Below are 21,766 nucleotides of genomic sequence, written 5' to 3'. Positions count from 1 at the left end.
TTTGTTAAAATACTGCACATATTTCTGGTCAGGTGTTAAAAGTGTATCCCCGCATTATATTAGTGTAATGGGCTCCCATATTAAGTGCATTACGGTAGGGGCGCTACTGCGTCTATTACGGTAGCTGAGGGCTGTAGCGTAAGCTAGGAATGGCGGCAGCCAGTGGGTCAGTAGTGTGTATGTACTCGGCCATGCTGCGTGGGTTCTGGGAACACTAAAAGTAAGTAAAATAGCGTTTGTATTGTGCTTACTCTGAGAATTAAACCCATTTTTAATGTATAGGTAGTCAGCATGGCTCTGTGTGAAGCAGAAACGGTCTTTTAGTGGCTATAATTAAATGTAGTTGTTATTGTTTGTAGCTCAGAGGGAAACACTCTATTGTGCTGGGGATTGCTGGCCACTGAGGGGAGCTGTGGCTGCATTTAAAGGGTTAGTATTCAGTATGAGTTTAAAGGGGGAAATTCTGAGCATGTATGCTTAATGGTGTTATGTGATCTGTAGGTGCTGATTTTGGTGGATAACTTTGGTGTGGAGCCCACATGAGATTCTTATGGTTGTCATGGTTGCTGTATATGGTAGGTTGTTTTTTTTGAAGATAAATACAGTGAACCTGTATATTCTGCAAGGAGGTAAAATGTATTAATTTTGTTTTTTTCTTGATTGCAGATTTAATCTATGTCACTGTTTTATCACTGTGAAACATATATTTTGCTAGTATCTGTTTGTTGTATATTTTTAGTAAATTGGCCTAATGAAGTAGATTCTATCATTGATGCTGTTTTTTACAATTGAGTATTTTTGGATTAAATAAAGGTAAAAGCTGTTTCAAATTAATTTGCCCTCCCATTTCGGTTGATTCATATTTTTGTTCAGAACCTGCTTAGTGTTACATTAGCATTAGAAGTAACGTTAAGTAACTTACATGTAAATATTATGTAAATAAGCCAATTTTAAATAGTTTGTTGTTGGAAAAATTCAATATAAAAGCCTAGCGATTAAAAAAAAAACCTTGCAAGATTAAAACTGCACATATTTCTCGTCTAGAGTTCAATGAATGTGTATTCCCACCATTAGCTTAGCATCAGCATGAAGAATGTAAATATTATATAACGTTAAATAAGCCAACTTTAAATAGGTTGCTATTGGAAAAACTTAATTAAAATAGCCTAGGGGTGAGACAAGGTCTGGAAAGATTAAAACAGCGGAATATTTCCAGTCCAGAGTTAACTGTGTTTTTGTAAAAGTGTATGGCTCCCCCGCTGCAAAAAGCCTGCAGTGTGTGGAGCGGTAGAGCTTAGATCGGGCCCAAAAATCCAGCCCGACCCGGCCCAAATCCATGCACTTTCTGCCCGAGGCAGACCCGACCTGAGCCATAAACTGTCATTCTGAACCCGAGCCATTTGTTTAGTAATTAGAGCGTTAAATTGAGCTATTTAAAACATTTTCGGGCTGTTTGAATTAGCGAAATCTGTGCAGAATTATGTTAAATAACCTTGCGACGCTGAAGAAGCATAGACCTATTATTATTTCTTTTTTTTATTCGCTTCTTTCTTTCTTTATTCCTTGTCTTTTGTACAGGCAGTGTGAGGTTGGTGGATGGTGGCAGTCGCTGTGCTGGGAGAGTGGAGGTTCTTCATAGAGGGCAGTGGGGAACAGTGTGTGGTGATGACTGGGATATGAGTGATGCTGCAGTGGTGTGTAGAGAGCTGGGCTGTGGAGAAGCTGTAAATGCGCTGGGCAAATCTCATTTTGGATCAGGATCAGGACCAATCTGGATGGATGATGTGGACTGTAGTGGATCAGAGTCTAGACTGAAGAACTGTAGATCACCAGTATGGGGTAAACATGACTGCAATGAAACCCACAATTCTGGAGTCATCTGTTCAGGCAAGCTACACTATGTTCATATAATATGTGCACTGTATTGAATAGTTACATTGTGTGTCTGTGCTGTCTGACTTTCATTTATTAAATCCTGTTGTTATCTCATTGTTTATGCTCTTGTGATATTTTAGGAGCCAGGCTGGTTTTAGGTTCTCGCTGCTCTGGGAGAGTGGAGGTTCTTCATGGAGAGAGCTGGGCCACAGTGTGTGATGCTGACTTTAACCAGCAGGATGCAGAGGTTGTGTGTCGAAAGCTGGGCTGTGGTTCTCCTGTGAAGGTTCTGGGAGCAGCTGCGTTTGGTAGAGGGGAGGGTCAGGTGTGGTCAGAGGTGCTTCAGTGTAGAGGAAACAAATCTCAGACTCACTTCTGTCCAAAATCATCTTCACTCAAACACAACTGCTCCCATGATAATGATGTGGGACTGGTGTGTGCAGGTAAGAACTGCATTCAGCACAATGAGCCTGTGACTTCATCTATTCCTACTTAGACAGCCCTCTGTCTCAGTAGCTCAGCCCTGTGCTCCATTACCTGTTTGCCATTAAGACCTGGTGAAATTAAATATTTGTGACTTATTATATTGTTTGTTTGGGGTGAGGGTGTTATGTTTGTGCAGCATTACTGTTCTGGCATTTGTTTTTTAGTGGATAATAGTGTAATAAAGTGTAGGGGATCTGTGTTTGTCTAGAATACCTTGCAGTGTGAATTTAAAAACATTAAAAACACAGCTAGCAGAAACTTCCTGGTGGATAGCACTAATTACAAACACAATAGACTTTGGACAAATGTAATGAGTTTCTCTAGTCTAACAGACACAAGAGACTGTTGTTTTGGAGATAATTTGTGGATTTTTGGAGCTGCAGTAACACATTATACAAAATGGCTACAGCAACATGTATCCATGTGAATCACATGTAATATTCTGGGTTGGAGTGGAACAGACTTAGAATACTTGTACTGGCAGCACATAGTTTAAAAGCAAGAATGGTGAATTAAGTATGTGTCTACTGTTCTGTTCCTCCAGTCAATTAAGCAGGTAACAAGACTGGTGGAGGTCATATAGTGTCTGGAAAATAACTGCTCACAGGATTGCCAACAAATTAAAAGTCTATGTCAGGGGTCAGCAATTAAGTTTGGCCGCGGGCCAGATTTTTTCCAAGCCATTACATGGCGGGCCACAAGCACTTGGGCGCGGTGGCGGGAGGGCGCTCTTAAAATGACAAGCAGACATTCAAGTGGGCTGATGTGGGTGAAATCTGTGGACTGACCATTGGGGGCGCTATTAATGATATACCTGTTTGTTAAATAAAAAAAAACAAACGAATAAAAAAAACAGAATAAAGAAGCTAGCAGTTATCTAACAGCCCGTGGCTCTATCAAAAAATCTTTAATAAAATTTTCTGTTTTGGAAAATTAAGTTTCTAAATAAAGAGCATTTTTTGAGACGGACAGTCCGATTTTTTTTTTCATTATAGTTCAACCTCACGGGCCAGATGTTTCTTGCTTGCGGGCCGCATCTGGCCCGCGGGCCGCCTATTGCCGACCTATGGTCTATGTGTATCTTTTTTATTTTTGTTATTTTGAAACTGTAAAGGGAAAAAATATTAAAAATGCTAAATAGACGTGTCCACTTCAATGTTATGTGTTCTAAACATTAGGTCATTTTTATTTCCTTCTGTAGTCACAATAATATACATTTTGATTAGGGGTGTCCTATGCTGGAGTTATCTGTTCAGGTAAAACACTGTAAACAGGGACTGTACATTATCTGCCATGTAGGCAAAGTGTACAGCACATATGATTTTCCTTTTTAACCCACCCTAAATCCTTGTTGATTGCCAAGGTAAATTGGTATGTTTAAACTGAGCAATCACCAAACTGTGCTGTACACTGGAATTATCAACCAACAATTAATTTACTGATTTTTTTTTTTACTGATTTCATAATTTTGCTGATCCATATTAATTTGTTTAATGTAATTCATAGCTTTACTGAACTTATTTTGAATCCTTATACTCTCTTTAGTTTTTTCCAATGCATTTATGAATCATTCATTGTGCAATATTTAGCATCATCATGCTTAATCATTTATCATTACTGATAAATAAGCTTTCTTTTTTTCATGGTAATTTTTAGGAGTCCTGCTGGTTAATGGCTCTCGCTGCTCTGGAAGAGTGGAGGTTCTTCATGGTGAGAGCTGGTTCACAGTGTGTGATGCTGACTTTAACCAGCAGGATGCAGAGGTTGTGTGTCGAGAGCTGGGCTGTGGTTCTCCTGTGGAGATTCTGGGAGCAGCTGCTTTTGGTAGAGGGGAGGGTCTGGTGTGGTCAGAGGAGCTTCAGTGTAGAGGAAACGAATCTCAGATTCACTTCTGTCCAAAATCATCTTCACTCAAACACAACTGCTCCCATGATAATGATGTGGGACTGGTGTGTTCTGGTAAGAGCTGCATGTTTGTGATTAATGTCATTAAGATTAGCTCAATGTTTATGTAAACTTTTTGTAATTCTGTCAAAAATGCAAATGTCTTGCTATTATTTCAGTTTTCAGCCACAATTCTACTTTACATCATTTATAGTGGTGAAAATACATGTTTTTTTCCATTCTTTCTCAATGTCTTGGTCTGTCTTACTCACTGTTGTACAGGCAGTGTGAGGTTGGTAGATGGTGACAGTCGCTGTGCTGGGAGAGTGGAGGTTCTTTATAGAGGACAGTGGGGATCAGTGTGTGGTAATAACTGGGATATGAGAGATGCTGCAGTGGTGTGTAGAGAGCTGGGCTGTGGAGAAGCTGTAGATACATATCATGAGTCTTACTTTGGATCAGGATCAGGACCAATCTGGATGGATAATGTGCACTGCAGTGGCTCTGAGTCTACACTGAGGAACTGTGAATCAGCAGGATGGGGTAAACATAACTGTGATCATTCTAAAGATGCTGGAGTCATCTGTTCAGGTAAATTGTATCAGTAAATTATTTTATGTTCCCTTCTGTTAACTAGGAACAGGAAACTGTTCATAATATATCATACATGTAAAACAAAGTCTTGTAAGTGGTGGGAAAGGACCCATTTTAGAGGCTTAGGGTCCATTTAAGCGTAGTAGTACTGTTTGTAAGGAAACAGATAGCGTTCATTTAGTCAACTTTTCCACTGAAGGTTAAATGCCATATCTATTTTGACCATTCTTGCTGTGTTAATGTCAGAGATTCAATGACATGGAAAGACATTTTCATGTTGAAGCAGTGACTCACATATGTTTAAATTCAGCTTTATGTTCACAATTTTTAGGAGTCCGGGTGGTTGGTGGTTCTCACTGTTCTGGGAGAGTGGAGGTTCTTCATGGAGAGAGCTGGGTCACAGTGTGTGATGCTGACTTTAACCAGCAGGATGCAGAGGTTGTGTGTCGAGAGCTGGGCTGTGGTTCTCTTGTGGAGGTTCTGGGAGCAGCTGCTTTTGGTAGAGGGGAGGGTCAGGTGTGGTCAGAGAAGCTTCAGTGTAGAGGAACTGAATCTCAGATTCACTTCTGTCCAAAATCATCTTCACTCAAACACAACTGCTCCCATGATAATGATGTGGGACTGGTGTGTGCAGGTAAGTGTTTTTCAAAAAAAAATGTTTTCCCATTTTTACTCTTACTAGTTCATAATTCGGTAATTTTTTCTTGTTCTTATTTTCTCTTACACAGACAGTGTGAGGTTGGCGGATGGTGGCAGTCGCTGTGCTGGAAGAGCAGAGGTTTTTCACAGAGGACAGTGGGGAACAATTTGTGGTGCTGGTGCAAATTTCATAGCGGATTTGTCATGTGTAAAGAGTTGGACTGTGGAGAGCCGTTTAGGACTGATGCAGCTGTTCCAGGATCTGCACCGATCTGGATAAGTCATGTGAAGTGTACTGGATCAGAGTCTACACTGAAACACTGTGGATCATTAGGGTGGGGTGAACACAGCTGTAATCATAATATGGGTATTGAGCTTACCTGTTCAGGTATGTTTTAATTAGACAAAAACTGTAATACGTACGTATAACATGTATTACATTTGTGAACTTTCTGAGAATGTTTCGACACATCATAGACAAAATCAAATCAGAGATCATATGATGGAATGTCACTGTTTTGTATACCTATTCCGTATTAAATATTCTATTACATAGTAAATTCTGACAGTTACAGCTAATGTGAGACGCAGTGATGTTTTTTTTAACATTTGCTTTGACTTTTATTTAATTGCTGAAAATATTAACCCAAGATATTGTCTAGTCAGTTTCATTTTGTTTGATAAAATTTAATTTAATAAAAAAGGGTCTGCAGTACTGATTTGCTAGAGCACAACATTTGTTTTCAAAACTATAACCTGAATGAAACAAAATGCATTAGTCCTTTCCACTTCCAGACAACTTCTCAAACACTTTATGTGCCAAAACAAAACCAGTCAACACACTGTAATTAAAAACATAGTGCCATTTCCAGCTTAACAATTTAGTGCTGGACGATATGACAAAACTTATGTCACAATATATTAATTTTAGTCGATGTGTTATCGTTTTGATATAAATGTGTACAGCTCAATTGAACAACTTCCTGATGTGTACATTATCACACACTGAGATTGCCAGACTATGGTATAAAAAAAATGTTATAAATTGATGCTCCTTTATTCGTATGCAGATTACAAAAAATATAAATGAAGGTCACACATGCCAGATATTCTAGGCTACTCTAAAATAGTTAACATTTTTACATTTATTATTACAATAACAGTTTAAATGCTTTGCTGTGTAATAATAAAATATACCAGCCCTGCTTAAAATGATTAAAAATAATATGCAAATATGGACAGAATTTAGATATTTAATTATATTTTGACCAACAAAAAAAGTCAGAATAAAAGAAAATGTATTTTTATTGTTTTTCTATAAATCTTTTGTTATGATTTTCAAAATGGTGGATTAGCCACTATGGCTATTTGGCGATGCCAACTGTTTTCCTAGCTAAATTAATCTGTATTATTAACATGGATGAATTGGGTAGATTATGTGGTTTGATATGATCTGTGAACTGGGATCTAGCGTCGGAGGTCAGAGGGCACAAAGTAGGGTAATTAATGAGCAGTATTTTTGTCATTTGTGTTCATTTTTTTTTATTCATTAATGAAGTGAACATGTTAATTTGACAACTCTAGTATTTTTTCATCTCATTACTAGCCTTCTGTTTTGTTTAGCATTTGTCTATTATACAAGTCTTTATTTAATCTGATTGTGAGAGAGAGAGAGATTTAACATTTTTGCATTACGCACAGATCACAGGACATCCAGACTTGCTGATGGTCCTCATGTTTGCTCTGGGAGAGTGGAGGTTTTTCATGGAGCGTCTTGTTTCACAGTGTGTGATGCTGACTTTGACCAGCAGGATGCAGAGGTTGTGTGTCGAGAGCTGGGCTGTGGTTCTCCTGTGGAGGTTCTGGGAGCAGCTGCTTTTGGTAAAGGGAAGGGTCAGGTGTGGTCAGAGGAGCTTCAGTGTAGAGGAGATGAATCTGAGATTACTCTCTGTCCAATAACCTCTTCACACAAATACAACTGCTCTCATGGTAATGATGTGGGACTTGTATGTTCTGGTACAGTATAATATGTGATATTATTGTCTAACATTTCTTTATATAATATACAGTATAGGAGAGAACTTGCTCTTTTACGAGTCTCTTGGTTGTAAATTCAGGTCACACTCAGGCTCGGCTGATAAACGGCTCAGACTCCTGTTCTGGTCGAGTGGAGCTCCAGTACCTCAGTGAGTGGGGTACAGTGTGTGATGTAAGCTGGGATATGAGAGCTTCCAGTGTCCTCTGTGCTCAGCTGAAGTGTGGGAGTTCTGTGGCTGTGTTGGGGTCAGACTGGTTTGGGGAGGGGAGTGGCCGGATCTGGGCGGATGTGTTTGATTGTCAGGGGAAACGAAACACACCTGTTAAAATGTCCCATTTCATCATGGAGTCGAACTGCATGCTCTCATAAACAGGATGTTGGACTCATCTGCAGTGGTGAGCTTTTAAGAATCTTAAACATTCTTATCAATGGGCTGTAAAGTGATTTTAGGAGGAAGTGCCCTTATGTTCTTATATATATTTTTTTTTTACTTCACTTCAATTAATTTACTAATGTATCTCAGTTTTGAACATGTATATACATTTCCATAGACAATTTTGATTTCTGAAAATCAATTTCTAATTTTGCTCCATATATAGCTCAGCTAATGCAGCAGTATCTGTAAAAAAACAATGTGTTTAATTTCTAAATCTGATTTATTTCAAGTGCTGTAAAAACAATCTTATTAAGCCTGTAAAATCTAAAATATATTTGTGGTACTTTCAGGTTCTTCTCTGGCGTCTCATGAGGGTGTAGTGAGATTGACTGGAGGGATGGAGTGTGAGGGGGAGGTAGAGGTTTTCTTCAGGCAGGAGTGGAGGAGAGTTCTGCTGGACTCCTGGAGTGAGTCTGAGGCCTCTGTGGTCTGCAGACAGCTGGGCTGTGGTTCTGTACTCAACACCTCCAGCTCCTCTTCATCCAGTCCTGAACACAGCTACATGTGTGTGACGGGTTTCAACTGCTCTGGGAGTGAAGCTCATCTGAGGAACTGCAGCAGCTCACAAGCAGTTAACTGCAGCTCCACAGTACAGCTCTACATCACCTGCTCTGGTACATTAATTCAAATTATTTGGAATTGTAGTGAATAATGCCTGTTGTTAGGGGGAAATTGTTTTATTTTGTTTTATTGTAAGGGTTATTATAATTATTATGAATCTGAAATGAACCAATCATCATGTGACTACGGGTGAACTAAGAAATCATACTTTGAACTGGTTTCTCTGAAGTTTAGGCTACAGCTTCATCAGGCTGGTTGGTTCTGGGGGAGACTGTGCTGGAAGGCTGGAGGTTTTCCACAGTGGATCATGGGGGACAGTGAGTGATGAATTGTGGGATATTGAGGATGCGCAGGTGGTCTGCAGACAGCTGCAGTGTGGAGTTGCCCTCAGTGCTCCAGTACCAGTACCAGCCCGGTTTGGATCTGGAACTGGACCCATATGGCTGAATGAGGTGGAGTGTGAGGGGAACGAGGCGTCTCTGTGGAACTGCAGATATCAGCTGTGTGGAGAGGATGAATGTGGACACAAGGATGATGTAGGAGTCGTCTGCTCAGGTACAGTGTGCTGATTGCTGGTGTTCTTACATTGAACACTTCACCTGTCAGACCTCTAAATTTTCTCTTCAGTGCTGAAAGTGAGACTTAGTTAAACTGTTAAAATAAGACTTGTTAAACCAATCTAAAGTTGTTGCCATGTGGGTCAGCCAGACCTCTTCCTGTACCTTTTTTTTTCTTGTTTTTTTGAATGTGTCAGAATGTATCTATTTTTTAGGTATTATGATAAAAGTGCAGTTTACTACAAAGTCAGCAGTAGAGTGCAGTAACGCATTCTCTTCTAACTTTACTACAGACTAAGACTTAATTTATTCTTATTTTTGCGCCAATTTCCAAAGCTTTCTTTAAAACAAATATATTCAGTTTTTTTTTTTTTTTTTTTTTACAATATACACGTTTTTGGGGTCCTTTTCTGTTTAAAGGCCCTGGCACTGCTAACTTTTGTACCATTTGAGCACACTGGATTTTGTACCATTTCAGGTTATTAACTGGGCTGGAGAGCTTAAATGGCAAAAAATGGGGGTGTTCTAAAACTTTTAACTAATAGTGTAGATTCATTAAGTTTGTTTTAAACTACATGACAACTCCAGGGTCTAACATAAAGCATTTTCTCTCATCAGAGTATAAAGAGATCAGACTGACTGAGGGCTGTGAGGGGAATCTGGAGGTGTTCTATAATGGAACATGGGGGAATGTGTGTAACAATGGGATGGATGTAGAAACAATGGGTCTCATCTGTCGGGAGCTGAACTGTGGAAGATTTAAGACTGAGAGAGCTACCAAAGCACGAGTGGAATCAGCTCCTAACTGGCTGGATGATGTAAAATGTAGGAAACATGACTCTACTCTGTTTCACTGTCCATCTTCATCCTGGAGTCAGAACAATTGTGATAGAAGCAGTGAGGTGACTCACATTACCTGCTCCGTTATTTTTATTTTTTTTTTTTCTGTAGTAGTAGATGAGCATGAGTAAAAAAGTTGTGTTGAAAGAAAGTGTTGTGGTGACCGGATCACCCTCACTTTTCCTCATCCTCTTTCCCTGTGTAAGTGTATACAACCTGAGTAAATATAAAATAATTTTTAAATAATCATTTTATTTATTAAGGGAAAAAAAATATCCAAACACCCCCTAAAAAATAAAATGTGATTAATTACACTTTTTGGATAGATGAGTATTCAATTTCACTTAACTCAACCAGGCCTGATTACTGCCAGACCTGTAGAATCAAGAAATTCTTTAAATTCCTTTATTCCTGATCATTTAAAATTAGCTTTTTTATGTTTACTCAGGTTATCTTTGTCTGATGTTAAAGTTTTTTTTAATAATCAGAAAAATATCAGTATATCTGTAGGGGGGCAAATACTTCTTCATGGCAATGTATGTGTGCAGCATTGCTTGAGATTTTTTGGGACTACAAGCTACACCTTGCTGTGCTTTTTACACTCATCTGGTCATGCTGGGAACACATTTTAATAAAAAGTGTAAAGTGTATCAGAAAAAATTACATTTGTGAGTGAAATAATAAGATATTTTACATTGAATTACGTTACATTTGGCAGATGCTTTTGTCTAAAGTGACTTACAATAATGGTGTACATTTACTAATAGGAGCCTGTTCTGAACGAAAATCGCACTGAAAAATTGTTTTTGTCATTGCTGGAATAGTTAGGTGGGGTTAGAGAAAAAGAGCAGTCTGATGCAGCTTGAAGTTTCCTGTGCGCCCTATTAGAATGCCTGGTGTTATCAGCACAACCAGACTGACTTTTAATTCTGTGCGTTGGTGTGAAATGAGGGGGTTTGCCGCTCAATTGAAACTCTCAATTGTTATTGCTGAGATCATTATTTTAGTAATGAGTTTAGTAGTATTGATTTGATTTTTGTAGTATTTATAGCATGTGTCTCCATTTCTAGGAGAGAAGAAACAGCTTGCATTTGAAAACCTTATTTCCAAACCAGGGTCAGTGCTCTAGTACGAATATTTGACTACCACTCCATTCACTACTTGAATAAGTATACGTATTAATCAGATTTGTTCGTGCATACATTCTAACTTGTTTTGTCAAATAATTCTAAACTTCCCTTTTCATCAGTTGATCTTTGATTTGAGTGAAAACTGATTAAATAAAAACACTAATGCAGTTTGCTGTAGTTTTGTTATAAAAATGTAATATTATTCATGTGTCTGTTCATGTGTGATGTAGATTACATGCCTATTAGGTTGAGGAGGAGAGGAAATCTGTTCTGGGAGGTTGGAGGTGTATCATAATGCTGAGTGGGGGTGTATATGTGCTTATCTGTGGGACATCAGGGATGCTCAGGTGGTCTGCAGGCAGCTGGGTTGTGGGCCGGCGCTGAGTGCTAATAGAAGAGCTGCTGATGGTTCTGGTGGAGGAACTATCTGGATGAACAGAGTGAAGTGTAGAGGGAATGAGATTCACCTGTGGGACTGTCCTCATTCCCTGAAGATCCACACTGGCTGCTCCCACAGTGCTGGAGTCACCTGTGCAGGTTTGCGAGAACGTTTTTTAATCTAGTATTAACTTCTCTTAAGATAACTATGGTTATGTTAAGCAGTGTACTCTGTATTTCAGTCAGGTTCAATATTATTATTATTGTGCTCCTCTGACCTGTAAAAGGGAGAATAGCATTTATATTATGGCTGATTTAGGCTCACAACACTGATAAATACACTAAGTAACATTGGCAGACAATAATGCAACAATATTTTTGAAAATACCTACAATATTACCATATCAGCCATATACTTCTTTTGTTTCAAAGACAATAAACACAAAAACAATAAATACCATTTCTTAAATAATGCTGCTCTAATCTCTTTCTCCTTCTGTAACCTCTTTTTCTTGACCATTTTTATGATATTTCTTTCAGACATATTTGTCACATTACCTTTTTCATCTGAAACAACTACAACTTACACCACAGGTACTCTTTTAATTAGTTCCTTTGTGTGATTATTTTTTTTTACGTTTAAACAACACTATGCAGTGTTCAACAGTGTTTTTATTCTGTGTTTTCAGTTCCAGTACAGCTAACAGAGAAAAAGACAGTCCCTCCTTCAAAAAATCCATCATCTAATTTTCCATAAATCTATCCAGTGTCTCTCCTGGTTCTGGGATCTGTGCTCTTCCTGGCCTTAGTGCTTCTGGTTGTGCTGTTTTATCAGAACAGAGTGCTCAGGAGAGGTAGGGGGATTCAGAGATCATCTACAATCCACTTTCTGTACTTTCCATAATCATCATTAGTCCTTCAATCTGTCATCAGTCTTCTCTTCTACTGAACTGACTCCATGTTTCTTTCTTTCTCTCTCACAGTGATTTCTAAGGCGAGGAGGAAGACTCTGCTTGAGGCAGTCTATGAAGAGATTAACCATAAATGTGTCACTAACAGATATACTAAAAGAGGTAAATTGTATGTAGAGAGTTTCACTGAAGGCAGTCTATAGTTTCACACAGTATGTAAAGTGGATCTAAGGTCAGATATCAAATAGCAATTCTGAGTGTTTAAATGACTATAAATGAAAAAACTACATGCAGTAAATCAATTGTAGCATTGTTACCTTATCTTACAGGTTCAAAATAATGTTACTCCACTGACTATAATAGGAAGAATTACATATCTGTTACTATCAATTCAGGCCTGTACTGCTGTTAAAAAGCAGAGGAAAGGGATGGGGTTTGTTAGCCAACTTTCCCATTTCACCTTAAATGGTGCAAGAGACAGCAGAGGCTGCATCATTTAAGGCGGAACAGAACAAGTAAATAAAATGAAAGCTAATCCGAGCTCCCCATAACAGGAATTAAGAAATTGACAATTGTTCCTTAATCACCAACCTTTCTGAAGACATACAATGCCATAAAATTAGCTAGGTTACTGAACCTTAGTGCTTCTGATGACGTATCTGGTGCATGAAGTGTTGTCCCAATTCTTATGGGGAGGATTTCACCCTTTACACTCAAAGAATGGTTGGGGTAAGTGGTAGGGCCATGGGGTGAAATGGGATTGGGCTTAAAGCCTCATCTCATTTTCAGACTTACAAATACATTTTTTTGCTGTAGATTTTGATTAAATAATTGAACTTTGGCATTCTGACTGTTCTGATCTCCTTTAACAGGAAGTTTTATCTCTGAAGATCAGCATTCAGGATATGAGGACGTAGATGAGGAGCTTCTCTCAGGTAAGTTGACATATATACTGAATGTGTGTTAGAATTTTTAATGCAGAAGAAAAAACATATATTTTTTGTTTTATAGAAAAAAGTTCCATGCAATATGTGTAGGGTTCTGAAGTGTTTTAGCAGTTAGCATCAGGCTTCAGGCCGATAAGACTCGCCCCTGAACGGGGAAATAGTGAGTGTGGTTAGCGGGTAATGCTAATGCTAAATTCAATTTATCTTTGACTACTCCAGTATATCCATGTCTGGCACAAGTTAAAAACAATGTCTTGCCTACTGTACAGTTTGTAATAGTGATTTTAGGATTGCCCAGGGGTAACTAAAGGATTGCAAAAGGCATGTTGAGGTGAGTTAATATCCTTTGGTGTGTGGGAGTTTTTTTTTTTTGTTTTTTTTTTTAGAGGGACACACTTTGATTTGTCAACCAGTTCTGATCGCAGAGGGCGACTGTACCAATACATTGAAAACCCCTTAGTATTTTAAAAGTTTGAGTCTTTGAGTAACAGTGTCTTGCTGCCATCATCCTGATGCTGCTGTGCAGCATACCTGCTGAAGAGAGCCCACACATTACAACAGGTTTGGATATTTTAATACGTACGATATATTGTGGACACATGGTAAACATGCAAATTATATTTGCTTTTCACCTTAATCAAAAATATATCTATATATGTCTGTGCAGCATACATTATTATGGTTTTCTATTCTTTTGGTATTAAATACTGTTAATGGAACTAATCATCTTCATCACTGTATTTAAATAAATTATATTTCTCTGATTAAACGACATTAAATGCAATGACAAACTGAGACTTCCAGCACTAATACTTGCTTCAAATATAATTTCTATTATTTATATGCTGTTTTCCTTCCGTTATATTAAGACTATGATGATGTGGTGGAGGACGTACAGATGTCTGAAGAAGACGAATAGACCAACTGACAGAGATCGACCAGTCTGTCTACTCAGAAAAATCACTTTTAATCCATCTGAAACAAAACTAGGGAACAAAACAAATTGTTTTTAGGTATCTTTTTTATCATTTTGTAACAAATATTATTCATTTTTGCTGGGTTTCTGCTATCTGAATTGAAAACAAAATATATGTATGTTATATATATATATATATATAGCTGTGGAGCTGTGTTAATTAGTGCTGACGCTTTTTAAAAATATGGAGAAATTAAAAAATGCTTCTTCTGATTTGTCACTGAAAATGTTTGATAATTTCCTCTCCTCTTTCTAATAAGGTCATAGTGAGTGTGATTGGCCTCTGTGGGGAATATCTCTCTCTCTCTCTCTCTCTCTCTCTCTCTCTCTCTCTCTCTCTTGAGTCTTATCTGGCTGAGTAGAGGTGAAGCTTGTTCTGCTGCTGAGTTGAGCAGTGTGTGTGCAAGAGATGGACATCCCAGTTCTACTCATTTTTCTATTGACCACTGTCACTCTCGTCACATCTGGTAAGTATAATATACTGGTAAAATATATATATCTTTACACTAACTTTGTGGACTGTATGTATACTGGCCTCTTTTTCTGTAAGGGTGTTATTGAAAGGGCAGTGAATGGTATGAATTCCTTTATCCTTGAAGAACTTAACTACTTTCTCCACATCGGGCCAGGGATTGTCATGCACCGTGGGGAAACCCTTACTGATCCACTACCAAATCAGACATGCTGAATGAGGTTGCATAATGTGGCATTTAATTGAAAACACTATTAACTTCAAACTGAGCAGGTGTCTCTGATAAGTAAATGAACAAGAATTATGTGAGAACTCTTTAAATAAACTATATAGAGTATATATTTACTTTTTCATCGTACATTCATGTGATTTACACTTTGCTATCATCCTGTCAGCCCATTTTAGTATTGCTATAGAAGTACAAATTAGTGAACTGATTTCTTATGATCTCTAAATGGGAGCGTTTGATATCCAGTAAGGTGTAATGATTTGGTCTAAACTGTATTTCAGCCTTATTTGAGTATTATTATTTGAGTATAAGTGTAATTATTCTCTGATTATCAGTATGTTTGTTTTTTTCTCCACACAGACAGTGTGAGGTTGGTGGATGGTGGCAGTCGCTGTGCTGGGAGAGTGGAGGTTCTTCATAGAGGACAGTGGGGAACAGTGTGTGATGATTACTGGGATATGAGAGATGCTGCAGTGGTGTGTAGAGAGCTGGGCTGTGGGGAAGCCATAGATGCACCACGGAGAGCTCGATTTGGATCAGGATCAGGACCGATCTGGGTGGAATATGCTAACTGTGCTGGATCAGAGTCTTCACTGAAGAACTGTAGGTCTTATGATTGGGGTAGACAGAGATGTAATCATGATGAAGACGCTGGTGCTGTTTGTGCAGGTAAGATGCAAAAAAATAAAACACATTACACAGAGATGTAAACAAATGTGATGAGGCCTGTGTTGGAATGTACTGAATGAATTAAACAACTGTTAGTTGTTTTATATACACCCCTGTAAAAAAAACTTCTTTGTAACATGAAAAGTTTAAGCCTGAACCTAAATTCACTTTCATACACTTAATAAATGGATTATTACAGAGGTGGTTTTGAATGCTTTGGTTTAGAATTAGCAACTAAGAAATAATATATATATTTTTTTAACATCCTTGTATTTCAGTTAATGAAAAGTGCAAAATATAAAAATCACTGCCCCATATAAGTTTAATTCCCTCCTATTCAAATTAACCTCCCAATGCTGTGTGTTAATATTAACATACATGTTCTCTTTGCTCTTATAAACACATTGTAGAAGTCAGACTGGTGGGCAGATCTCACTGTTCTGGGAGAGTGGAGGTTCTTCATGGAGAGAGCTGGGTCACAGTGTGTGATGCTGACTTTAACCAGCAGGATGCAGAGGTTGTGTGTCGAGAGCTGGGCTGTGGTTCTCCTGTGGAGGTTCTGGGAGCAGCTGCTTTTGGTAGAGGGAAGGGTCAGGTGTGGCCAGAGGAGCTTCAGTGTAGAGGAAACGAATCTCAGATTCACTTCTGTCCAAAATCATCTTCACTCAAACACAACTGCTCCCATGATAATTATGTGGGACTGGTGTGTGCTGGTAAGAGCTAAATGTTTTTATGTATTTATTTTGATTTAGTCTGATTTTTCAGATTTCTACATCTGTTCCTCTCTCTCTCTGTTGTGCAGACAGTGTGAGGTTGGTGGATGGTGGCCATCGCTGTGCTGGGAGAGTGGAGGTTTTTTATAACAGAACATGGAGATCAGTGTGTGGTAAAAACTGGGATATAAGAGATGCTGCAGTGGTGTGTAGAGAGCTGGGCTGTGGGGAGGCTGTATTTAAAAATGTTCAGTTTGGGCCAAGATCAGCCTGGATGGATGATGTGAACTGTAGTGGATCAGAGTCTTCAGTGAAGCACTGTAGATCGGCTGGATGGGTGGAACAAATTTGTAATCGACTTGCTGGAGTCATCTGTTCAGGTGAGCTCTCCTAAATCTTAAAATACTTGTCGTTGGAATGTATATCAGTTGTGCACAATTTATTTATTATAGCATTTCTTCCTAATCTGCCATAATCATGACCTACTTTCACCTATATTAACCCACTTTTATTTGGTTAAGACCACTAGATCAGTCACTGTTTGCTCAATCTCAGACCTGGTTTTGCGTTTAAAAAATAATGTGGCAAATTACTGTATAGAAGAAAACTATAAGCTGTAATAAACCTAGTTAACACTTATAATACAGCCTGTGTTTTAGAGCTTAAGTTCCCATAACTTACAGTGTGATTTCTCTGTATGATCTAGCACATACAAAATACTTACCGGGTCTTACTAGTACTTAAATGTAGGTAATAACTTGATATACTAAGTCAAATTATTAAAAAAGCAAATTATTATATGGAGATGAAAAGTGATTTTCACTATAAGACAATACTTAATTATAGAAAGACTATTGCTGTAGGCATGATGGAGAAATACATTTTTGTAATCTTTCCTTTCTGGTAGAAAATAATGGTTTTCCATGCAGAAGTCCCATTCACAAAGAAACAGGCGTTAATATTTTTTAGTTAATTATAGTTACACCTTAGTTCAGTGGTACATGGCCAGAGTTTTTATCTTTATATATTTTAAGCAGTTAATTAGTACATTTGTTTGTGTTTAGTGCTTAAACTGTTAATTGACTCCATGTGTAAGCCCACACTGCAGTTTTTCACTGTCATCAGTTCTTCACTAATATCAGTTTCATCGGTCCTACAGTAGAACCCTGTGGAACTTCTTAAGGTTTCCAAGTACTTGATGCTGTGTGTTAATGTTAATGTACATGTTCTCTTTCTCTTATAAACTAATTTAGGGGTCAGATTGGTGGGCAGATCTCGCTGCTCTGGGAGAGTGGAGGTTCTTCATGGAGAGAGCTGGGTCACAGTGTGTGATGCTGACTTTGACCAGCAGGGTGCAGAGGTTGTGTGTCGAGAGCTGGGCTGTGGTTCTCCTGTGGAGGTTCTGGGAGCAGCTGCTTTTGGTAGAGGGGAGGGTCAGGTGTGGTCAGAGGAGCTTCAGTGTAGAGGAACTGAATCTCAGATTCACTTCTGTCCAAAATCATCTTCACTCAAACACAACTGCTCCCATGATAATGATGTGGGACTGGTGTGTTCTGGTGAGAGCTACGTATTTTATTTATTTTTTCTTTTTAGAGTCTTGATGAAAAGATGTTCTTTTCTTAGTGGTCAGTGTATAATGTACTTCATGAAACATATTCTTCTTAATTCTTTTATTGATATAGTCCATATTTGTGCATGCTGGAATATAGCACATGTGAATAGCATTAAAATGAAGTTTTACCACATTTTAAAAGATGCAAAATGATGTTTGTTGTGCATGCAATCTTTCTCTTTCTGCTCTTTAGAAAGTGTGAGGTTGGTGGATGGTGGGAGTCGCTGTGCTGGGAGAGTGGAGGTTCTTCATAAAGGACAGTGGGGAACAGTGTGTGATGATAACTGGGATATGATGGATGATGCAGTGGTGTGTAGAGAGCTGGGCTGTGGAGAGGCTGTAGATGCACTTAGTGGTGCTTACTTTGGATCAGGATCAGGACCAATCTGGATGGATAATGTGGAGTGTAGAGAATCAGAATCCATACTAAAGAACTGTAAATCAGCAGGATGGGGTAAACATAACTGTAATCATCCTAAAGATGCTGGAGTCATCTGTTCAAGTGAGTTACACTAAAAACTAAATATGAACTTCTGTAATCAAAAAACCTTTTAACCCACTGCATAATGTTTATTATATTTTGATCATACCTAGGAGTCAGGCTGGTTGGAGGTTCTCACTGCTCTGGGAGAGTGGAGGTTCTTCATGGAGAGAGCTGGGTCACAGTGTGTGATTCTGACTTTGACCAGCAGGATGCAGAGGTTGTGTGTCGAGAGCTGGGCTGTGGTTCTCCTGTGGAGGTTCTGGGAGCAGCTGCTTTTGGTAGAGGGGAGGGTCCGGTGTGGTCAGAGGAGCTTCAGTGTAGAGGAAACGAATCTCAGATTCACTTCTGTCCAAAATCATCTTCACTCAAACACAACTGCTCCCATGATAATGATGTGGGACTGGCATGTTCTGGTAGGTATTTCACTTCCTTTTGTCAATTTCACACAAAACACTGACAAAAACACACATCCACCAAATTCAGATAACAGACAGGTGACGGAGACACAAATCCACCAGTTTGATTGATTTCTGTATTGCACAATATTATGAAAAAAGATATTAAGACATTAAAACATTAAGAAACCTTTAATTTGATTTGTCATTTATGTCCTTGAGGGCTAACCAGACTTTTTAAGTTTACAAGGAGTGCTGCAGAGAAGTCAAAAAGCAAAAGTTTTATACATATGAAAAAATGTTTAGACTTTGACTATGTTGAATTGTTTTTGGTTATTTTTTTATCTAAAACTACAAGTATGTTTTTTTTTTTTTTTTTAATGTCTACCATTGATTTACAAGCAGTGTGAGGAATAATAAATTATTTCATTTAGACTAAGATGAGTAATATTTAAGGAACTACACATACAGTGTGTAATGCAACATGTCAGATGTGTGGCATTACATGTGCTTTCACTAATGTGATTTTGCGATGTGGTATCGTGGGTCCAACAGTATCCAGCACTTTTTAGTGGATTAGTGGATTGACCTGTCAATGTGTTTAGCCATGGCATAGCACATCTTTCTTCTGACTAGCCTTGTAATCTGATGCTTTCTTCTGGGTGCAGTGTTTTTTGATGATCAATGTACACAAATACTATACTGTAGGTGACAAGCGAAGACTTGTTGGTGGTCCTCACGCATGCTCTGGGAGAGTAGAGAAGCTTCATCGGAATTCTTGGCTTCCAGTGTGTGATGCTGACTTTAACCAGGATGCAGAGGTTGTGTGTAGCTGGGAGCTGGGCTGTGGTTCTCCTGTGGAGGTTCTGTGAGCAGCTACTTTTGGTAGAGCAGAGGGTCAGATGTGGTCAGAGGAGCTTCAGTGTAGAGGAAACGAATCTCATATGTACCTCTGCCAGACATCTCCTTCCTTGAAACCCAACTGCTCTCACAACAAGGATGTGGGACTAAGATGCTCTGGTATGATGAAGTATGTTTGTAAAAGATTTAGATTAGTACTAAACTGTGAGCAATTAGTTTGTAATTACTGTATTTTTTTTATTATTGTATTGTATTATTGTTGCCTACTATTTCTCCTCTGTAAATTCAGGTCACACTCAGGCTCGGCTGATGAACGGCTCAGATTCCTGTTCTGGTCGAGTGGAGCTCCAGTACCTCAGTGAGTGGGGTACAGTGTGTGATGTAAGCTGGGATATGAGAGCTGCCAGCGTCCTCTGTGCTCAGCTGAAGTGTGGGAGTTCTGTGGCTGTGTTGGGGTCAGACTGGTTTGGGGAGGGGAGTGGCCGGATCTGGGCTGATGTGTTTGATTGTCAGGGAAACGAAACACACCTGTTAAAATGTCCCATTTCATCATGGAGTCGAACTGCATGCTCTCATAAACAGGATGCTGGAGTTATCTGTAGTGGTGAGATCTTACAGTTGCAGTATAATAAATAACTGAAAGTTTATTACTCCCTCATTTTAAGCTAAGTAATATTTTTTTTTCTCTTCAGGTTCTTCTCTGGCGTCTCATGAGGGAGGAGTGCGGTTGTCTGGAGGGATGTAGTGTGAGGGGGAGGTGGAGGTGTTCTTCAGGCAGGACTGGAGGAGAGTTCTGCAGGACTCCTGGAGTGAGTCTGAGGCCTCTGTGGTCTGCAGACAGCTGGGCTGTGGTTCTGTACTCAACATCTCCAGCTCCTCTTCATCCAGTCCTGAACACAGCTACATGTGTGTGACGGGTTTCAACTGCTCTGGGAGTGAAGCTCATCTGAGGAACTGCAGCAGCTCACAAGCAGTTAACTGCAGCTCCACAGTACAGCTCTACATCACCTGCTCTGGTAAGCATTGCACAGTTAATATATGTATAATTTTATTTGTATGTATGATAACATGCAAAAGTGCCTCTATTATCCATATTTTTGAACATTTGAGAATAATTATTTGGCAAATATGAGTACATATACACAACACATATCTTGTGAAAGGAGTTTGAAAACATCTTTTGTATTTGTGTAAATTTTAGGTACATCTAACACAGTCCACAGCTTCATCAGGCTGGTTGGTTCTGGGGGAGACTGTGCAGTAAGGCTGGAGGTTTTCCACAGTGGATCATGGGGGACAGTGAGTGATGAATTGTGGGATATTGAGGATGCGCAGGTGGTCTGCAGACAGCTGCAGTGTGGAGTGGCCCTCAGTGCTCCAGTACCGGTACCAGCCCGGTTTGGATCTGGAACTGGACCCATTTGGCTGAATGAGGTGGAGTGTGAGGGGAACGAGGTGTCTCTGTGGAACTGCAGATATCAGCTGTGTGGAGAGGATGAATGTGGACACAAGGATGATGTAGGAGTCGTGTGCTCAGGTACTTCGTATCTTGAATTGCTCAGTTTGTAATGATCTTGTAATCAAGTACCAATGCCTTATCTATGTACAACTGGAGGTACATTTTGAATAATTAAAGAAGAAACTTTTGCACGTTTAAATCAATGTGCATAACTAGCTAGCTATCTTTCTCCCGCCAGAGTATAAAGAGATCAGACTGACTGAGGGCTGTGAGGGGAATCTGGAGGTGTTATATAATGGAACCTGGGAGAATGTGTGTGTAAATGGGATGACTGATGAAACGGCAAAATTGATCTGTCGAGAGCTGAACTGTGGAAGAACTGGCAGTGAGTCTTGGTCTAAAGCAAGAGTGGAATCAGCTCCTAACTGGCTGGATAATGTAAAATGTAGGAAACATGACTCCACTCTGTGGCACTGTCCATCTTCTTCCTGGGGGGAGAACAGGTGTGATAATCGCAATGAGGTTGCTTGCATTACCAGCTCAGGTAGCAGATATGATGAGGTGTTAAAGACTTTAAAGAATGCTAGAACTAATGTAGTTTGTAATTGGAATTTCATAAT

The 21,766-nt window shown here is 39.1% G+C and overlaps 1 protein-coding gene across 5 annotated transcripts; it reads left to right on the top strand.

Moving 5' to 3' along the window:
• The first annotated feature begins 66 nt into the window (after positions 1-66).
• Positions 67-20,582, top strand: LOC111192867 (deleted in malignant brain tumors 1 protein-like). Of its 5 annotated transcripts, XR_007432676.1 has the most exons (17): positions 67-220; positions 360-429; positions 502-575; positions 1,579-1,887; positions 2,016-2,122; positions 4,125-4,320; positions 4,528-4,836; positions 5,171-5,473; positions 15,314-15,622; positions 16,033-16,335; positions 16,425-16,715; positions 17,589-17,891; positions 18,141-18,449; positions 18,542-18,844; positions 19,535-19,846; positions 19,977-20,045; positions 20,380-20,424. XR_007432676.1 is itself a non-coding variant. In XM_049473358.1 (16 exons), the coding sequence occupies exons 3-16, from the start codon at positions 551-553 to the stop codon at positions 20,430-20,432; spliced, it is 3,189 nt and encodes a 1,062-aa protein (XP_049329315.1). In that variant the 5' UTR covers positions 67-220; positions 360-429; positions 502-550; the 3' UTR covers positions 20,433-20,582. The 5 variants fall into 5 exon arrangements, 4 of the variants coding, with proteins under 4 accessions (XP_049329315.1, XP_049329314.1, XP_049329316.1 ...); XM_049473358.1 differs by lacking the exon at positions 19,535-19,846 and having other exon boundaries at positions 20,380-20,582; XM_049473357.1 differs by lacking the exon at positions 19,535-19,846 and having other exon boundaries at positions 19,977-20,291; positions 20,380-20,582.
• Positions 20,583-21,766: the final 1,184 nt, after the last annotated feature.

Source organism: Astyanax mexicanus, chromosome 2, assembly GCF_023375975.1.
Source record: "Astyanax mexicanus isolate ESR-SI-001 chromosome 2, AstMex3_surface, whole genome shotgun sequence".
In the NCBI taxonomy this organism is placed as follows: Eukaryota; Metazoa; Chordata; class Actinopteri; order Characiformes; family Acestrorhamphidae; genus Astyanax; species Astyanax mexicanus.
Note: the sequence above shows the minus strand (reverse complement) of the source record. Positions and strands in the feature narration are given on the sequence as shown.